Source organism: Orbicella franksi, chromosome 7, assembly GCF_964199315.1.
Source record: "Orbicella franksi chromosome 7, jaOrbFran1.1, whole genome shotgun sequence".
Lineage (NCBI taxonomy): Eukaryota > Metazoa > Cnidaria > Anthozoa > Scleractinia > Merulinidae > Orbicella > Orbicella franksi.
Genome location: NC_138151.1, coordinates 21,286,577 through 21,306,324, shown reverse-complemented (window position 1 = coordinate 21,306,324; position 19,748 = coordinate 21,286,577). Strand labels below are relative to the sequence as shown.

Genomic DNA, 19,748 nt, shown 5'->3' with positions numbered 1-19,748 from the left:
AAAAGGAGAATGAAGCCACAAACTCCTTTGATGGCAAGCCTCCCGAAAGATCGGTTGCAAGTAGCTGCACCCTTTTCAAAAGTTGGTGTGGAAAACGCTATGGATGTCTCTTTACATGCTTAGTTACCAGAGCTGTCCACCTTGAGATGGCTAAGTCGCTGGAGACTGATTCATTTATCAACGCACTGAGAAGATTCATAGCAAGACGTGGACCACCATCAGACGTTTATTCTGACAATGGTACTAATTTCGTCGGAGCCAATCGAGAGCACAAGAAGAGTGTCCGGTAACCAGTCCCAGATCTCAGATTACCTGTCTCAGAAGGATATTCAGTGGTACTTTAATCCTCCTGCTTCCCCTCACTTTGGTGGGATTTGGGAGCGTTTGGTTCAGTCATGCAAGAAAGCCCTCAAAGTGGTATTTCATGTAGTTACAGATGAAGTTTTGGAAATTGCGTTTGCAGAAACGAAAGCTCTGGTAAACAGTAGACCTCTTACAGAAGTAAGCAGTGACAGTGGTTTGGGAGCGATTACTCCGAATCATTTCGTTATTTCTCGTGCTAATCCAGTGCTGCCCTGCGGTGTATTTCCTGACAAGGAAATATCAGGCAAGAAACGTTGGAGACAAATACAAGTTGTTTTTAATCAAGTTTGGAGCAGATGGCTGAATTCGAAAGAGCATTTGCCAGCCCTAATTGAAAGGAGAAAGTGGAATTTGCCATCGCACAATCTCAGTTTTGGTGATTTTGTCGCGGTCGTAGACGAGAAAACCTAAAGAGGAGATTGGTCCTTCGCTCGTGGCACAAGGATCTTTCCTGGGAAAGATGACACAATCCGTGTTTGTGAAGTGAAGACAAAGTGTGGTCCGTATAAGAAGCCAGTCGCGAAGCTAGCATTGTTGGAGGAGTGTCCACCGTAATGGATTACGTGAGCACTGGCGGAAGAATGTTACGACTATAAAGACATTGATCTAGTTCAATAACATTTAGTTCAGTTTTGTACGCTTTACATATCTGGAATTGTGGTCACGTAATAATGACGTGAATGGAGACCCCGTGTTTTCGTGTGTTGGTTTTAGTCGCCATGTTCATGTGAAAGTGTTTTGGCGGAAATAAAGTTCTCATTTTTGTAGCTGTTTGGACAGTGTGGTGATCGCTTTAGGCGACATGCAAAGTAAAACAAAAATCTGTAAAACAGTGTTCCGCAAACTAAGAAAATGTGAGATCAAAAAAAGCTCAAAATCTGTCCTATAAATTTTTTTTTAAAATTTGGCTCTAAATGCGATTCACCCCTACAAAATCAACTGTGAAAATTTCATCGTGGGTTTTACGGTAGGTTTTCGAGCAATCCTCGATCAAAGACCAGCTTTTACAACCTTGGACGAGAACTGAATTGCACATGCCCTTCATTTAAGCCCGCGCTCATGTGACGCCATGTATCGCGTACGAGAAAGCAAGAGTAAATTAGAGATCATTCATCGATTATTTATAGAGTTTTTTTTATCATATTTTAGCCCTAGGCTTAAACATATGTTTGAACAGAGTTTGAAACTATTGATATATTGTTACTGGAGGCTCTGCCAACACAGCCTACATTGTTTGGTCTTACAGAAACCACCTTTGAGTTGCATTGACCTCCATTCTCCATAACAATATCTCAGATAACTTCGGCTAGTGATGAATCGCGGTAGATAAAAAGATGAAGCTTTGTTTTATCTTTTAATGAATTAGATTAACCTAACCCTAAATAACACGGGACACTTGGTTAATCGTATTATGAATTCAAACAAACTTAGCCAAATCCCAGATCAAACGTCAAACTTCATATGAGACGAACCTAAAGCTGAACTAAATAACTAAATAAGTTCGATGTTTGGACGATCTACTAAATTCGAATTGAGTAGGATCCGAGCCTTACCCGTTTGGATCGTTTAGTTCGACGTTTGACCTGGGCCTACTCTGTATTAACTGTGAATATGGTCTACAGACAACCATCTGAAAACATGTATTCCTTTATTTAATTCTATGCTTATATTAAACCAACTAATGATCAGACTTTAACTTCTATTTTCATTTCATGCAGCAAATGAAAGAGATGTCGAATAGATGCCGACTCACTGAAATGTACCTGCATGCGGAAGTATCGGAAACAGGATGAAATATAAGACGTGGCTTGACGAAAGAACGTTTACCGCGATCATCAGCCCACAGAAAACTTTCAAGTCTCTAAATGGTGATATCGCAGTCACTCAAGGAACGAAAAACACACTCGTTTGTCGCCGCTAGATAACCGTCTCAATTGTCAACGTCGCTATGCTTAATCAGCCTGATCACATCTCGCGAATTGAGTCACACAACACGCATGAGAGAAAGTGCCTGTAGGAGTAATAAAGCCTGTTTTCCCTCTGAGCATCGTGCCATTATTTAGGACCATTTTTGCATTTATGCCAAAAATGATGAATAAACAATCGTAGTAAGCAGTTCTATATTCTTTGCAAACAAAATTTTTATGTCAAATCGAAAATCAGCTGAGCGGAACTCGGGAAATGGTCTGACACAATTAGACGTACTAGACCGCGTTGCTTCTTTGCTCACATGAGTTGTTGGATGAAAAGTGATAATTTACAGCTGACATCAATTTCTGGTGAAATATAGTTCAAGAAATTTGTGGTAGGGTAACTTTAGCAACTGTCATTCGCGGAAGTTAATGAGACTTAATGACATAGTTTTGTCATTTGTAAATATGTAAAATCGTCACAATGTCTGTGGTGTAATACTCACCTCCACAATAGAAATACGTCGTCAAAGTAAGTACCAGGCAAACCATGTATTTTCCAAAACTCGTCATTTCACTGCTTCTTATCTTAAACAGCGTGATTGTGATATTCACAACTCGTTTTGCGAGATTTCTTTCTTCTGCTCTCCTCCACATATATTCCAGGTCATTTCACAAGGTTCATGCCTGATAGCGTGACAACCCGTCACGCTGTAAACTTTAGATTTCAGGCTCCCCGCCGTTGGTCTCACGCAAGATGGATTCCTTTAGGTGCAAGAGCTAAATGTGTTTTCGTGTTTTCTTTTCGTTTCGTTCTTTCATAAATCAAAGTGAACTGGTTTATCTTTATCGAATTTATGACTTCCCTTAAACTCTGAAGATAACCTGACCAGTCTAAAAACACAATTATTTTATTGCAACACATATATCGTATAAGCTGACACTAATACAAATAACTTTTTCACCCCAGTGGTTACTCAATAGCTCTGTATGCTATTTGATTCAAAGTCGAAGTTTGTGATCGCGGCTGCCGTCAACTCATTCTCGCCCCTCTTAGCCAGCAGGGCCATGGCATGAGCAAAAGGGTGGCTACTTATTACTGTACATATTGATAACTGTATGTATAACGAAACTCAGTTAATAAGATGTAAAAACTACTTTTCCTTTCGGTGTATAATCGTTTCTCTTAAGGAGAATAAGACTTAAACGACATTACATTCTGCTTCTCATTGAGAGTGATATTTTTACAAAAGAATACCTCATAATTATCATAAAAACCGAGTTCTAAACCGGCTATAAGGTTGTATCAGGATGCCCATCGGAAGGGAGCGGGAGAGAGGGGTTTTTCAAAACGAAAACCGTTTGTTACATCATGGTCGTAAAAGTCGAATAGGAGGGGTAAACAACTGTTATTTAGATAGAACAGAGTGTAGGGAGTTAGAAGGTGGATCAGTTTTATTGGAACTGTCCGGGCAGTGAATGTATTTTTAAAACCCAACATCTTGATAACAAATTATGGGATAAATTGGTCATTCCGCTTTAAGGGAGTTAGAAGGTTGATCAGTTTTATTGGAACTGTCCGGGCAGTGAAAGTTAGTTATAACAACCAACATTTTAATAACAAATTAGGTGCTTTTGATCTGGTAGACCACAGCTTACTTTTGTCAAAAATTAATATGCACCACTTTGATAATATCTCGCAGCAGTGGTTTGAATCTTATCTACACCGTCGAACACAGCGATGTTGTATCAATGGATCACTGTCTGATGCACTTCCAATCACTCGAGGCGTTCCACAAGGCTCTATCCTGGGCCCCGCCCTCTTCTTGTTGTACATTAATGACCTTCCACTAGCAATACCTGATTGCAATATAGATATTTACGCTGATGACACCACAATATGAATGACTAATTCCAATCCTTTGCATATCCAACATGGACTTCAGGGAAGTCTCAACAAAGTGGATCGCTGGTTCTCACTAACCAGGATGGTCCCAAATGCAAAGAAAACAAAACTACTACTTATTGGAACCAAGCAAAAGCTTTATCATTGCACAAACCCACTGCTCAACCTTTCGTTGCGAGGTACTGAAATCGAAGAGGCCGTCAACGAAAAGCTGCTTGGCGTGAAGATAGACAAACATCTTAATTGGAATAACCATATAGATTAAATGATCACTAAGTTAAATTCTAGGGTCAGTCTTTTTCAAAGAGCCAAAAAGTACCTGAATCTGTCAATAAGAAAATTGCTGTACAACGCTTTAATTAATCCAATCTTTGAATATTGATGTTCAGAGTGAGGAAACACTTAGATTGATAATTTAAATAGGCTCCTCAGAATTCAAAAACGTTATGCTAGAGTAGCTTTGAATGCTCGCATCTATGAAAGTTCAGTTGGCCTTTTCAAGAGGTTAGGCTGGATCCGCATTTGTAACATAATAGAGTTAAGGAAACTGTGTATTATGCATAATATTATCCATGGAAAGTGTCCTCATTACTTTAATCATTATATTCGTTTTGTCAATAACAGACATCATTACACAACTCGCGCGTCAACTAACATGGACTTAACCAATCCTTTTTTTCAACACCAAGACCGGCAAACGTTCATTTCAGGCAAGTGGCACTAAACTATGGAACAATCAAGACAGTATTACGAGGGGCCTCATTCCCCTTTGTAAATTCAGAAATCTAATATACAAGAAATACAAAGATCAGAATTTTAGAATTGACAACTTTATTATTAGTAGAAATTTCTAATGAATTCTCGATTGCAGTTTTTCTTTGTATTTTCCTATTTGAATTTGTGATTGTAGTTGCTTGGTAGATTTTAAGGATCACAATGAGAACTACTGGTTTTACCAGTAATTGTGTTATCCAAAAAAAGCGTACAGTGATTTTTTGAAATCAGCGCCTGTGATGTCATAACTGCAGATTGTACAATAATCATGTCAAGGACACTCAAGGTCACGGGTAATCATGTCATGTATGACCGCGGTGTATGATTTCTAGAGGTAATCATGTCAAGTTCGCGCGCTTTGTGTTGCTTGCCGTCAGTGAAGAAGCAAAAACATGACTTCCACTTTTCTCGGAAAGGGTTATCAGCCGAAGCCGAAGACCTCGACCTTGATTATTCTGGATATCACAAAAACCTCATCCAATAATTGTTTATTATTATTATTATTATTATTACAGAATTCTCTAATTGTTTCGAAATACTCGGCTAAAACGCGATTTAATTTCGTTAACAGCCTTAACTTTGACGACTTGATGATTTCTTATCCCAAAAAACTACGTGTTGATAACTGTACGTATAACCAAACTCTGTCACTAAGATGTAAAAAGCTACTTTTCCATTCGATGTATAATCGTTTCTCTTAAGGAGAATAAGACTTAAACGACATTACATTCTGCTTCTCATTGAGAGTGATATTTTTACAAAAGAATACCTCATAATTATCATAAAAACCGAGTTCTAAACCGGCTATAAGGTTATATCAGGGATGCCCATCGGAAGGGAGCGGGAGAGAGGGGTTTTTCAAAACAAAAACCCTTTGTTGCATCATGGTCATAAAAGTCGAATAGGAGGGGTACCCAACTGTTATTTAGTTAGAACAGGGTGTAGGGAGTTAGAAGGTGAATCAGTTTCATTGGGACTGTCCGGGGAGGGAAAGTTATTTATAAAAACCAACATCTTAACAACAAATTATGTGATAAATTGGTCATTCCGCTTTAAGGTCCTCAACATTTGCGTACAAAGTATTGTCGTATTCTTTGAGGTTGACGTACGTCTGTAGAAAAAAGGCAAATCATATTATTAGTGATACTCAACGTATATCAAAATTCTTTGACATGGGACAACAAAGTAAACATAACAAATTCAGTAAAATTAATAAGTTACGGAGTCATTCTTATCTTATTTTAGTTTTTATCCTTATATTATGTTATTTAGACAGGAACCCTTTGATAACAGTACTCTTGCACTGAAGGGCTATCCTGTATAAATATTCGTTATTATTATTATTGTTATTATTATTGTTATTATTATTATTATTATTATTATTGCCAATTTTGAAGGCAGCTTTTACGAAGACTTCTTTCTCCAGCTACGAAAAGGTTTTTCGGTAAAAACGACCTTCTTTAGTATCTTGCGGGGTTGGGGAGCAATGGGTAAATACATGCCCTTTTCTCATAGTGTTAACCTTGTCATAAATTTGGTTTTATTTACATTTAGATTGCCAGCTGGTACGTGTATATGCTTGCATATGCTTGAGCAAGAGCTCTGGCAACAATCAAGCCACGCAGGGTAATTCTTGGTGGCGTGGATTTCTGCATGCAAGATTGTTTTGGTAAGTTGTATTTTAAGTAAATGCGTAAAGCTGAGCTTACCTTGTGGTTTCTTTCCATTTCTTTCATCGTGTCCTTTAGTTTGACAAAAGTAGGTCGATCTTTTGGCTCTTCCTCCCAGCACTTTAGCACCACCTGATATCTGATATATAGTAATCATTAGCAACAACAAGAAGAACGATAATAATAACAACTTCACCATAACCGTTCACCGTCCTAATGGGGTTTCTGTGGTTGGAAAATATAATGGTCAGACGTACGGCGATTAATGTTTTTGGAAATTGCATTTCTGTTCGAAATAGAGGTTTCGATATTCCATTACTAGAACTGTGCTAGAGAAATTGTCGAGGTCATACAACGCCGGTTTCTTTATACTCGGAAAATCGTGGCTGTGAGAAAGAAGAGGAGCAACCAGCATTGTACGATCTATGGCGGCGACACTATAAGAGAGCAGATAAGATGTTGTCTGTATCTTTTTTTAAGTCTTCCTTAAGACTTAAAAAAAAAGTTTAAAATTAGGATGAAAAACAGATTGGAAAGTAAATCTTTTATTGGGCGCCTTATTGTTTAGAGTCCGTTTGTGTATTTTTACCCGTCAATTGTGTTATGACTAGTCCTAGGAGTTCACAAAAATACTGCAATAAAGTGGAACCCCGTTAAAACTGTCACCAAACGGCCATGAAAATTTGGCCGTACTAACGGGTTACGGTTAAATTTCATTACTGGTCAGTAGTGGTATGGGCTAGTCCAGTACGAATTTGACAGGTAGTGTGATGCAAATGAAAAAGTATTGTTATGGAAAGGAGTTCTATTGTTTTCTCGAGTTTGACGTATCCATGGTAACCAGAAGCCCCGCCCCCTTTGACGTCATTAATCTCGTTTCCGTGTTGACCGAGTAAAAAGCCTGGTTTCTAAAATAGAGCACACATATTGTAATCAGGATTTTAATACTAAACTTTGCTTTAAAACGAACACAGAGTCTGATGTTTCATTTGTCAACTTTTATTGAATAATAACAACATGAACTCCAAAGGGAGAATCGATTACAATTTTAACTTTTTCTTCGCCTGCATGATTCTTTTCACAATCTTTTCAGTCACCGTTTTGTTGCCGGGTAACCTCGTTATGGCCTTGATCATCTTTGTATCTGCTTTCCACTTGTCTTGCAAATTCTTAGCGCGACTGTAATCGATGTCGTGTTGTTTGGCAATCTTGTCCAGTCGGTTGATGCCTGGGTCTCCTCGTTTCAGTCTCTTTGCCAACTTGGTCCCAGGCCCCATGTACTGGTACCCAGGCCAGTGAAATTCAATCCCCGTCTTGCCTAGCAATTTTTGAATGTCAAAACCACGTCCACGTTGGCGATACTTGCGCGTACGGGTCTTAGACCGAGTCATAATCGTGTTTTAGATTTCTTCTCAGTTTCTTTCCTTTGGCCCAGTCTTCCCAACCACTCGTAGGTTTTAAACGTTCGGCCTCGTTTTTACGTTTGCCCTTGCCTTTGCGCTTGTCTTTACCCAGGAGAATGTCAGCCTTTCTTAGGAGCGTTCCCAGATCCGAGTCAGGTGGTGGAATGGGTGTTTTAGCAGCGGGTTGCTTCTTTTTAACACCTGACGTAGACGATGTAGCTTCTTCCTTCATCTTTGGTGTTTTTGTACCTCGAGAAGCGTTCTTAATCAATTGTTTGAACATGGTTTCCAACGGACCCTTCACCAAATCTCCTTCCTCTCCATCTTCCTCTTCACCGACATCAACACTATTGCTCGACAAAGGACCAATTTGTCTGATACGTTTGGTTAAACGACCTCTCTGACGAGCTAGAGGTTTAATTTTCTTGATGGCAATCGAATCTGGAATCGATTTATCACGGAGTATCACGTGACTTTCGGCGGCCAATCGACCCGCTTTGTTCAACAAGGCATTGTCGGTGATTTCTCCTTTGTAATACTGAACCAATTGGTCAAACTCTTTTGTGGGTACCATCGTGACCTCTTCTGTCATCCTCGAAATGTTGTTGGAGTAACGTTTCGTAGCAGTCTTGCCAGTAACGAACCTCTTGATGAACCTTTTCTAGTTTCAGCTCCAGGCTATGTTTTGTTTCTTCTACTGTAGAACACTCCTTACACAACAGGATGGTCTCACCTGCTTCGGTCTCGTCGCGGTGTCGTTTGCAAGCTGAACACAGATCCTCGTACTTAAATGCCATATGCTCTTGAAGGAGGGCGTTGTAAGCTCGATGCCAATGTTCCACATCACGTTTCAGGGCGTCTTCTCTTTCGTTGGCTTGTTGTAATAACCTGACCAATTCGCTCAAGGTGTCTTTGGGTTTGGTGTTTAACATCGACATGCTTGGAACACGTCGTTCAAACCTTGCCAGAATCCGCTACCTTTTTGTTTTTGGAGATGTTCTCTTCGCCTCTTAACCGAGTTTCTGCGTTTCCCCACTTCGCGTAGCGTTGTCTTATAGCGATGCAGTTTCGCCATGGTGATTGGGTGAACGGGAATTCTCTTTCGTAATAGATTGAGAACCATTTCGCTTACGGCGTTGATTTGATCTGCATTAGCATGTTCTAACATCTCCTGTCTCCTGTTCCGATTGGCCTCTTGGAGAATAGTTTCCAAGAAAGGGCGTTGTCTGCGCAATCGAATCATACTTCCCAAGGTGCAGGGCGTCTGTTGTAACTGCCTGTGACACCCTTTACACCCATTCTCTTATACCGTTTGTCCTTTCCGAGCTTGTACCCGATCTTGGCTGCATTCTTGAGAACAGTAAACAGTGCACCTCCACGTTGTCTCTTGTTATAGTGATTCACATTGTCTCTGATTCCTTTTGCTGCCTGACCCGCTAATTTCAAAGCCAGCGTAGCAAAGGTAGGTGAGGGTCCCGATAAGAACATACTAGCTCCTTCGGCGATCTTGTCAACCAATCTATGTTTACGTCGTGCCAGTGCTCCACCTCGCTGTTTACTTCTTTTCTTGGTTTTTGGTTTATTTTGCATCGTCGACGTTTACGCGAAGCAACTTCCAAACCTTTTTTCACACCGTAACCAGCTACACCAGAGATTCCTCCTAGAGCCGCCGCCTTGCCTGCTGCTACTAAAGCTGGAATGAGAGCTGCCAATGGTAACAATCCCCCTTTTTGTGTCCTCCTACGTCTCCTTGGTTTTTTACGAACTGTTCGTTTGCTCTTCATGACACATACTACCACTCACACGTAAGTGCTCCAGCGTTTATCGACGTGGTCGTAGCGAAATCGTTGTTCGTATTCTTGCACGCACTTGTCAGATACTGGGGGTGTGAAATCAGTGATTGTGTCATCCAAGGTTTGCATCTTGATTAAAAATCCCTCAAACTCCTCCATCGGAAGTCCTCGCACGTAGGTTCTCAATTCGATCAATGTTTTGTCGTAAGTGGTGTAGACAAAGCGACACATGTCGATTTTGAACGAAAACTTTTTGAAATCGTTCCACCCCTTAATCACAGTTCCAGCAGCAGTTAAACAGGCAATCAGGAGACTGTTTTCTAAGACGGATCCTACGACAATGCCTGCTGCCACGATGATCAATGCCAAAGCGTTCAAACAACCGTGGCACCACTTAAAGTGGTAAAACATTTGGCGATGACACCACCACTGACGGTGGTAAAAGGCAAACAACCCATCCAATCGGTACAACAAATCTTTGTTTACCAACTGGGCGCTTTTCTTGGATCCGTTCATTAGAGATACGGTAGTGATTGAATCTTGGGAAGAACTCATCACGATGTCTCGATGAATTTGTGACATCTCATACATCCTTCGTCCTTTAAAAGGTGGCTGAGAATCCTTTGATCGTCCGAACTGCCTGGATGTAAATCCAAGACCATGTATCCGAACGGACGTTCTGTCAAACGTTGAAACGTGTCTTGTAAAACTTGCCATTGGGTGGGAAATGCCTGTAACAGTAAATTTCTCATGCCTAATTGATCTCGTGGATTCTTGAAGGCTACGACATAGTGGGCGTTTCTGGAAATACTCTTGGCATATTTCCCCGGCGGAAACATGTCTTGGCACAAGTAGAGCACGGTGACGTTCTGATGGTGAGAATGTTTGGTGAACAGATCCAACACTCGTTTATCGTTCCCTCCTTCAGCCATTAGATCGTCCAACACGAGTAATCCGCCTTTAGGAAACCACGTTTTCAGTTGATCTGTGTCGGGAACGCCTTCGTGAAACTTGACCCCCTGTTCTTTCATGGTCTGAAACCCGTCTTGCCACACTCCGTAACAATAATGTATTTGGGAGGGTGGGGTATGAAACAAATCGAAGTTGTTCAGTAAAAGTTTGGTGGTAAACACAGTCTTGCCACACCCTGAAGGACCCACCACCAACAGACTGGAAGGGGTGTGAAATCGAAAAGACTTGCGTCGTTCCATGAGTCCAAATGACCAAACGCGCATGGGCATACTACTTTTGATACCGCATGGAAAGGAAAAATTCCACCCAACGGGGAATGGAGCCCTGATCTCTCGAGTGACAGTTCAGAATACTAACCATTGTACTACAAGATCATCACACGGAAAATGAACGTTTTCAATCGTATTTTAATGTCAAACCAACAATCATTACACTAAATATCTCACACCGCAACGAGAGGTGTCTTGGTGATGTTTCACTTTACACACTTTATCCCATTCTAACTCTTTCTCGATCAACTTCTTTAACATCTGGCCTATTTTGTGATCGTTGTCTACATAATCATGTTTCGAGAAACGCCTCAAGAACTCGTTCATGCTTTGACCTCTCGCTCTGTCTTTTAAATAGAACAAGGCGTAATCACCACAGCTTTTACTGTAAATCGATTGCAGCGACTGTCCATTGTAATTGACATGTTTCCATTGACTTTTTAACCAGTCTTGCAAAGGCTTTGTTGACTTGTAAGTCTCTAAAGGTAGGGCGTAGCTGTCCATCACCTCGCACACATTCCCACTATGGGTCCAAAGCGCCAGCCAGTGTCGGCCCGGTCTATCATGTGGATCTGTGTTTACAATGTACCCACGAGGTTCTTTCTTGATCGGTCGACGTGGTAATCGATCACAAGCCACCGTCCCGTAAAAGTAAGGTTTCAAAATGGCATCCGCTTTCGCCAAATGATCCAGTTGCACGTTATTCAGAGGTACTTTTTCCATTAGCGTTGGTAAATGTCGTACAACACGGCTTTGTTCTTGTCTATTTCCAAGAGGTTTTCAAACTCTCCGTACAAGATGACTGTGATGTTGTTACCTGGTGGTACACCGAAGTTCAGCACGATCTGTAACTCTCCTGACTGCTTGAGGTTCAACACCGGACTGTCCAAACATCCGTTGGCTGCATTGTCAAATACAAACAGTGTGCAATTCTTGCCTTGACCCCAGTCTTCGCTTCTGACCATGTTACCTTGATGTTTGCACAAACATCCTGTAGCTTGTAAGAATCGATAGTAACCTCTCAGATCTTGGGTACCGTCGTTGTGCACTAGCTCCAGGGTCTCGTAAGGGTACTCTTCTCCTCTGACCAGTTGCCTGATGTTACTCACACCAAACTTTTGAAAAGAGAATGGGTCATGTGCCACAGTACCATTGAAGGCTTCTGAAAGCACAAGCCCAACGATGACTCTGTTAGGAATTCTGCCTTGAAATAAATTGTTGCACTCGTATCTTTGCTGGTTCCCTTGCATGTTGAAGGTCCTGATTTCGCTTCTCACGGTCGGGTAAGCCACTATGGTTCTGTTGACGTTCATTTTCGTCATCAACTCTCGGTAGACACTGGGGTTGAGCCTTACTTGACACAGGTACATTCTCACTTTGACCTCTTCGTGTGTCAATCTTCCAGCTACGTTCACACCATTCAAAAACAAATTGGGAGAATTGAAGTACATCTGGATTCCAATCTGCACACCAGGTACCAGCAATTTGTTTAAGTGGAACACCTCAATGTGGGGTGTGAACCTTAGCACGTGTCGTTTCCCATCCGTGTAATTGCTTTGTTCTGCTTTCATGAGTTGCACTGAAGCTTGTTGGTTGGAGGACAATGCTTGGAAAGCCTCATGCCCATCTCCTTCCGTGTTTGTCTTGTTCACAGTCAATGGCGTTGGAAAGTCCAGGGCAGTGTACCAACCTTGAGGCTTTAACACGGTTTCTCCATCATCTCTGTTGTAGTTGAGCAATGTTTCCAGGTATGCTTTGTAGTGATAAGTGTCGGTCTGAGGACTGATCAAGGTACCATTGAGTCTCACACTGATCTGTTTGAACAAAGTGTGGGCCAAATTGTTCGTGGGCCAGAGTCTCGTGGCTTGGACTACATTATCACCATTCGCCAGTTTGAGTGCAACTCAATCTCAAAGAAACTTCGACTGAGATCCACATAATCTTCTTGAGGATCCACTTGGAATTCCACGGGGTTGATGCCTGTCGTGTAGGTCTGAATGGGTACAATGCGATAACTGGACATGCTGAGATCAGTGGGTGGAACGGTGAACAGGTTCAATTGAGGATTCAGGACTGATTTGGAACCCGGATGTAACAAGCCACCGTCCATCAAGGTAACCGTCATATTTTTCTTCTTCTTCTCCGTTGTCTTCTCGCTAAGATGTGATCCCAATCGTAGCCAACAGGTTTACTGACCTCAGGACCAATCCATCCGCCTTTTTGTACCTTCCGTCGACGTTTCGAGGTTTTTGGGAGCTCTTCACAACATGACGTTGACAACCCCTTTCTAGATTTGACGAGTCTCGAGCCTCTGGAGTAGATGGGATTCATTATTCGCCGAAGATGTCGTTGAATTTTCGCTTGATGTTCCTATCTAGGACTTCGTAAGCTTTACGTTTCACTGCTTGTTTAACACTCCGTTTCGCACCCTCTTTCGCCTTTCGAATGCGATCTCGAACGCCGTGACCGCTTTTTAACCCTTTCAGACCTCCTCTAACACTCGCTTTCAGCAGTTCATGAACGAAGCCACCTCCACCTTGTGGGTCAGGTTTGAATCGTGTTAAACTTCCACCTTTCATGCTCGTTTGAAGTGAAGGGTGAGAATCGTGTTTCCTTCATCAAATTCGGTCAATTCACCTGTGGTCTCCGACACTTGCGTCTCAATAATGTTCAGCTGGGCCTTGCGCAACGGAATATATTGAACGTGGAGCGGTTCAAAGTAATGACTTCCATCCCCTGTGCGTCGATAATTGACCTCTCGCAATAGATCCGTGACTTGATTTCCCACCACAGAACTTCCTCCCACGTCAGAATAGATAAACAAGGAACGTGACGTCGAGCCCACCACGTTTTGAAAGGCTTTGTTGAGATTCGTGAAGCGCCAATTGCAAGTAACACTCAGATGAAAAAGGTCTTCTGCTATCAGCCAAAACACAGGCTCACCCCTGTTGTTTTTCAGATCGTGTGTCATCGTTTCTAAATTGGGTACCGTGTCGGTAAAAAACTCTTGACGTAAATTGGGTCCCAAGTCATAATTTTAAGGGCTTCTCTCCTTCAACCATCCCATCTTTAAGGCCAACATTTTATTGATCTTCAATGCTGGTGAGTAATTGGAGCGTACGTGTGTGGATTTGTTATCCGTTAGCAGATCATCTCCATCCCAACGAAATTTCACGTACATTCTCTTTCCATCGGATGCTGTATAGCTGCTACCGAGATGGGGTCCTTGGTAATTTAAGATGCGCCTCTGTTCGAAAAAAGTCACCATACTTTTCATGAAACCAACACCATCAATGTACTGTACCACGGCTCCGAGATCTTTTGGATCATAGTGGGCTCTACCAAACTTTAACACACCAGAAGGGTATTTCAGGATCCAATCCATGGTAAATAGGATGTCGTTACCATGGACCAAGTTGGGGAGATGAACTTTCACATCTGGTAGCGAGATGCTAATTAATCCCACTTCCCAACTCGATCCTTGCAATCTGATGGGGTGGGGTAATCGAATCTTGAAATGATTGCTTTGGTTCTGCGGAAACTCTGCGCGATTGCTGTGACTCATGAGAAGACGCACACGGCTTGTACTGTAAGTATCCCGGAGAGTTCCATACAATTCCTTATACTTTTAGTACAAGAAATTGTTAAGCATTATCTTAGGGCGCTCCAGGTTTCTTCACCCTATGATACCAACGAGGTGTTATAATCTGTTATGCCGACGATCGTCTGTCAGAAAAATATTAATTTTTGAAAGTAAACCAGAGACGAACAGCGGCGCACAGCGGCGCACACCGGCTTACATATGTCAACGAGCAATAAATGCAGTGTGCTGTGTGAGTCATTCGTGACGCTCTACACTCTGGAATAAAAGCATTATTAGATCATGTCCAAAAGAACGTGAGCAGTGGGGAAAAACATGGAAGGAAAAAAGACGTGAGAGAGGAAGGGCAATGAATGTTGAAACTACGGCGAGGGCGGAAATCCTGATAAAACAAGTATTCGCGCAAATGATGTACGAATTACCAGAATTTAATGCACAACACGAAATCATCCTCTCCTTCTCTACTCAAACCAAGATTTACGATCTGAACTAAAAGATAACCAGGAGCCTACAAACGCATGCTCAAGTAAAGAGACGCGCAAGGGCCGACTAACATTTCTTGCTTACTCCATCAAAGTCATCACGATCAACGCTGAGCTTGCATTGAGATGCTTGTCCGGAAGTAAAGGGACGCTCGATTCATCAATCTAAAACAGATCTTGGAATTAAGCCGAAATGATCTGGGAGCGAACTACACTTAACAATTTTCTAAAAAATAACGCATCACACTCTTTCTTTTTTTCATAAGAATATTGTTTTTCCGGCCCAGGCTGAATACTCCTATTTTTCTGCTGATTTTAGGCTGAAAATATTATTGTAATATTCCTAACTTATGACATTAACGTAACAATTACAAGTGCTCCATTGCTGTTCATTGCAATCAGTATGGTCAAAATGTCATGTCATACGACAAGAAAGAATTTATCATGAAAAATTTTGCTGTTTAGCTCATGTCTTTTGCATTGTACATATTTTTTACTGCACAAACACATTACATGTACCGCTCATCATTAAACATTTGGCTATCGCTAGTGAAGAGTGTTTCGTTTGTTGGCTAGTTTTGCCGTTTAGAGAAAGGAATAATTTTATACAGTTAAGTAAAAACATCATTGTATTGTTTTTACAGATTTTCAACGCATGAAATTGTATTATTTTCACAATTTCAGCCTCAGGTTTATTCTTAAAATATTCTTTAAATTTCGCAAATTTCAGCCTCGATATTCTTATAAAACATATTCTTTAAAAAAGAAAGAGTGTATATGCACTACTTGATGAATTTCATTTATAGTCACAAACACCTTTATCTTGATTGTAAATAAATAATCTCTAATTTATCTATAAATTTATCTTTATTTGAGTCTCCACAATTAGTTATCTAAGCTTAATACTCCGAACAGTCTTTTTGCCCTCCGCTATTGAGAAGAAATGTCACACAATTACATAGCCGTTGGGAAAGTTAGGGCCCGGGGTGAGGAATCACTTAGTACACAAAGCAAAGTTTGTCAGTGCTTTAAGTGACCTCGCACGGCTACCAATGACTTCAAGGTGTTCGCACGCGCTGCGAAAACAGACCTTAAAATTTCGAAAGTAACGACCGAGAGTGGTGAAACCCTCCCACATCCCCAGAAAATAGTGGAATCAAGGATCAAAAGTATAATTTATTTTTCCTATCAATTAAGAGCGGCAAACTGATGACGATACAACAAGGGAAGGTATAGTGTAACGCTTACTATGAACATTAAGAAACGTCATGTTGCGCAGTGTTAAAACAAAACCCGTAAAATTTTTCTCAAGTAACAGGAACTAACAGAAACTTTTCTTCAAATTATAATTACTTCAATCAACAACTTCATCACATTACTAAAAGGAGGGCGTTAAAAGGAACGTTTCTTGAAATTAAAATTGAAAACTTAACCAGCACACCGAGATATATTTAAGGGCCTGTTTACAGGGAGAGAGGTCTACTCTAGCAAGCGTGTTAACCCTAGCTGGAGGGCAAAAGATAGCCCGGGTTTACAAGAAAAATTTTGGTGTAACCCTACAACCCGAGCGCGGGACAACTTAATGCGCGATTACATTCAAAGGGTCTGGAAACAAGTAGAAAGTTAACCCAGGTAGGCGGGTTAACCCTACCTGGAGTGTTTACAAGGGAAAAAGTTAGCCCGCCTGCCAGGGTAACCCTAGCACGCAGATAGGGTAAACCGCCTACTCGTTTAACCCTAGCTAGCTGCCTTGTAAAGACGACGAAGAAAACAAGAGAAAATGTGTGAGTGCTAGGGTAACCCTCTCTCCTTGTAAACAGGCCCTAAGAATGGTCTACCTGATGAAGAGCCCACCCAAAAGGCAGCAACCACGACAGCGACATAAATTTGAACTGGAACACGAAGGATTTCATCTCATGTTTTAAAAAACTGTTTTCACGAGTTTAATACACCCATAGAGAAATACATGCTGCCCTGTTCCCATACCTTTTGGAAAAAGCCCCAAGGTAGCAGCGAGTTCCGTCTAACTTAAGTAGAAAAAGAATCACCTTTGAACACAGCCTCAAAGTTACTTAGCCTCAGATGTAATGAAGGATCGGCTGTACAGTGGCGCGAGTGGTGTGTAATTCTTATGAAAAATGCTAAAAGCTGCCTCTAAGACCGTGGGTTTTTATCAGAGTCAGAGCAGCTCAAAGACCGTCTTTGAGACCTTGCCTTGCCGATTTTGTGAGACAGTTAATATCTAACAAAGCACCTCAGTGCTTAAAATAACGCGCAGAGATCCACTTGTTTTTCAATTGTTTGTTTGTCTTTGCTGGGCGTAATTTACTCAAGGCCTTTAACTTGACAGAATTTACCCATTAATGGACAACAACAACAACAATCTTTTATTTAAACACGACTTTTGTTTAAAGCTAGACTCTTCAGGGCCCTCTATTTTCTGGTATAAAGATCATCCTTATGGCTTTTTTATGGCTTTTTAAAACTTTATCATTACTATTATTGTTGTACATGTAGTATTTGCCATTATAATTTGCCATTACATTGTAATAAAAAAAATATAAATATTTTTATTCGATTGGTTGTGTAACGATATGATGATGGTTTATTCGCCACTTTACATTAGCTTTAATAGACTATAATACGACCTCATTTTCTGCATTCATCAGATAAGTTGTCTTTGAGTATAACTTTTTCCAGTATGTGACTTCAGTGTTATGGCTGTTAAAAACTTAAGAGAAGGGGTCAACATTTCACGATGAAAGATTCAATAAGAGTAATAAATATCAGTATACTTGCTTGTCATACGCACTGATATAAATATTTCACGGTTACAGTTTACTACCTTTAGGTGAGACAAATTGATATTGTAACAGCCGAACAATGTTATTGCTGGCATGACATTAGAATCTCTCAGTTACACTACACTCATGGGTGTGCCACCTAAAGTGTAGCCTAATAACGTTATTGCTGGCATGACATTAGAATCTCTCGGTTACACTACACTCATGGGTGTGCCACCTAAAGTGCAGCCTAATAACGTTATTGCTGGCATGACATTAGAATCTCTTGGTTACACTACACTCATGGGTGTGCCACCTAAAGTGTAGCCTATTAATGTTATTGCTGGCATGACATTAGAATCTCTTGGTTACACTACACTCATGGGTGTGTCACCTAAAGTGTAGCCTAATAATGTTATTGCTGGCATGACATTAGAATCTCTCAGTTACACTACACTCATTGGTGTGCCACCTAAAGTGTAGCCTATTAATGTTATTGCTGGCATGACATTAGAATCTCTTGGTTACACTACACTCATGGGTGCGCCACCTTAAGTGTAGCCTATTAATGTTATTGCTGGCATGACATTAGAATCTCTTGGTTACACTACAATCATGGGTGTGCCACCTAAAGTGTAGCCTAATAATGTTATTGCTGGCATGACATTAGAATTTCCTGGTTACAGTATGCTCATGGGTGTGCCACCTAAAGTGTAGCCTATTAATGTCATTGCTGGCATGACATTAGAATTTCTCGGTTACACTACACTCATGGGTGTGCCACCTAAAGTGTAGCCTATTAATGTTACTGCTGGCATGACATTAGAATCTCTTGGTTACACTACACTCATGGGTGTGCCACCTAAAGTGTAGCCTAATAATGTTATTGCTGGCATGACATTAGAATCTCTTGGTTACACTACACTCATTGGTGTGCCACCTAAAGTGTAGCCTAATAATGTTATTGCTGGCATGACATTAGAATCTCTTGGTTACACTACACTCATGGGTGTGCCACCTAAAGTGTAGCCTATTAATGTTATTGCTGGCATGACATTAGAATCTCTCGCTTACACTACACTCATGGGTGTGCCACCTAAAGTGTAGCCTAATAATGTTATTGCTGGCATGACATTAGAATCTCTTGGTTACACTACAATCATGGGTGTGCCACCTAAAGTGTAGCCTATTAATGTTATTGCAGGCATGACATTAGAATCTCTCGCTTACACTACACTCATGGGTGTGCCACCTAAAGTGTAGCCTAATAATGTTATTGCTGGCATGACATAAGAATCTCTTGGTTACACTACAATCATGGGTGTGCCACCTTAAGTGTAGCCTATTAATGTTATTGCTGGCATGACATTAGAATCTCTCGGTTACACTACACTCATGGGTGTGCCACCTAAAGTGTAGCCTAATAATGTTATTGCTGGCATGACATAAGAATCTCTTGGTTACACTACACTCATGGGTGTGCCACCTAAAGTGTAGCCTAATAACGTTATTGCTGGCATGACATTAGAATCTCTCGGTTACACTACACTCATGGGTGTGCCACCTAAAGTGCAGCCTAATAACGTTATTGCTGGCATGACATTAGAATCTCTTGGTTACACTACACTCATGGGTGTGCCACCTAAAGTGTAGCCTATTAATGTTATTGCTGGCATGACATTAGAATCTCTTGGTTACACTACACTCATGGGTGTGTCACCTAAAGTGTAGCCTAATAATGTTATTGCTGGCATGACATTAGAATCTCTCAGTTACACTACACTCATTGGTGTGCCACCTAAAGTGTAGCCTATTAATGTTA

The 19,748-nt window shown here is 41.0% G+C and overlaps 2 protein-coding genes, 1 long non-coding RNA gene and 1 pseudogene across 3 annotated transcripts in view; all 4 read right to left on the bottom strand.

Moving 5' to 3' along the window:
* Positions 1-3,811, bottom strand: part of LOC145492374 (neural cell adhesion molecule 1-like) — a 43,123-nt gene extending 39,312 nt beyond the window's left edge. Inside the window, exon 1 of the mRNA XM_081471821.1 lies at positions 2,780-3,811. Coding sequence (XP_081327947.1) covers positions 2,780-2,930 — 151 coding nt within the window. The 5' untranslated portion in view covers positions 2,931-3,811. The remainder of the gene's footprint in view (positions 1-2,779) is intronic.
* Positions 3,812-4,672: 861 nt separating this feature from the next.
* Positions 4,673-7,225, bottom strand: LOC145492538 (uncharacterized). Its single transcript, XR_014050009.1, has 2 exons — positions 6,663-7,225; positions 4,673-6,064 (listed from the first exon to the last, which is right to left on the bottom strand). It is a non-coding gene; the product is annotated as an uncharacterized LOC145492538 (long non-coding RNA).
* A 3,038-nt stretch (positions 7,226-10,263) lies between these two features.
* LOC145492454 (uncharacterized) lies at positions 10,264-11,782 on the bottom strand. Its single transcript, XM_081471905.1, has one exon. The coding sequence runs from the start codon at positions 11,058-11,060 to the stop codon at positions 10,374-10,376; it is 687 nt and encodes a 228-aa protein (XP_081328031.1). The 5' UTR covers positions 11,061-11,782; the 3' UTR covers positions 10,264-10,373.
* On the bottom strand, positions 11,783-13,312 carry LOC145492347 (uncharacterized protein F54H12.2-like; annotated as a pseudogene).
* Between the last annotated feature and the right edge of the window lie 6,436 nt (positions 13,313-19,748).

Coding starts and splice junctions, on each gene's coding strand:
- LOC145492454 (XM_081471905.1), bottom strand. CDS start 11,060: ATGCCCATGCGCGTTTGGTCATTTGGACTCATGGAACGACGCAAGTCT.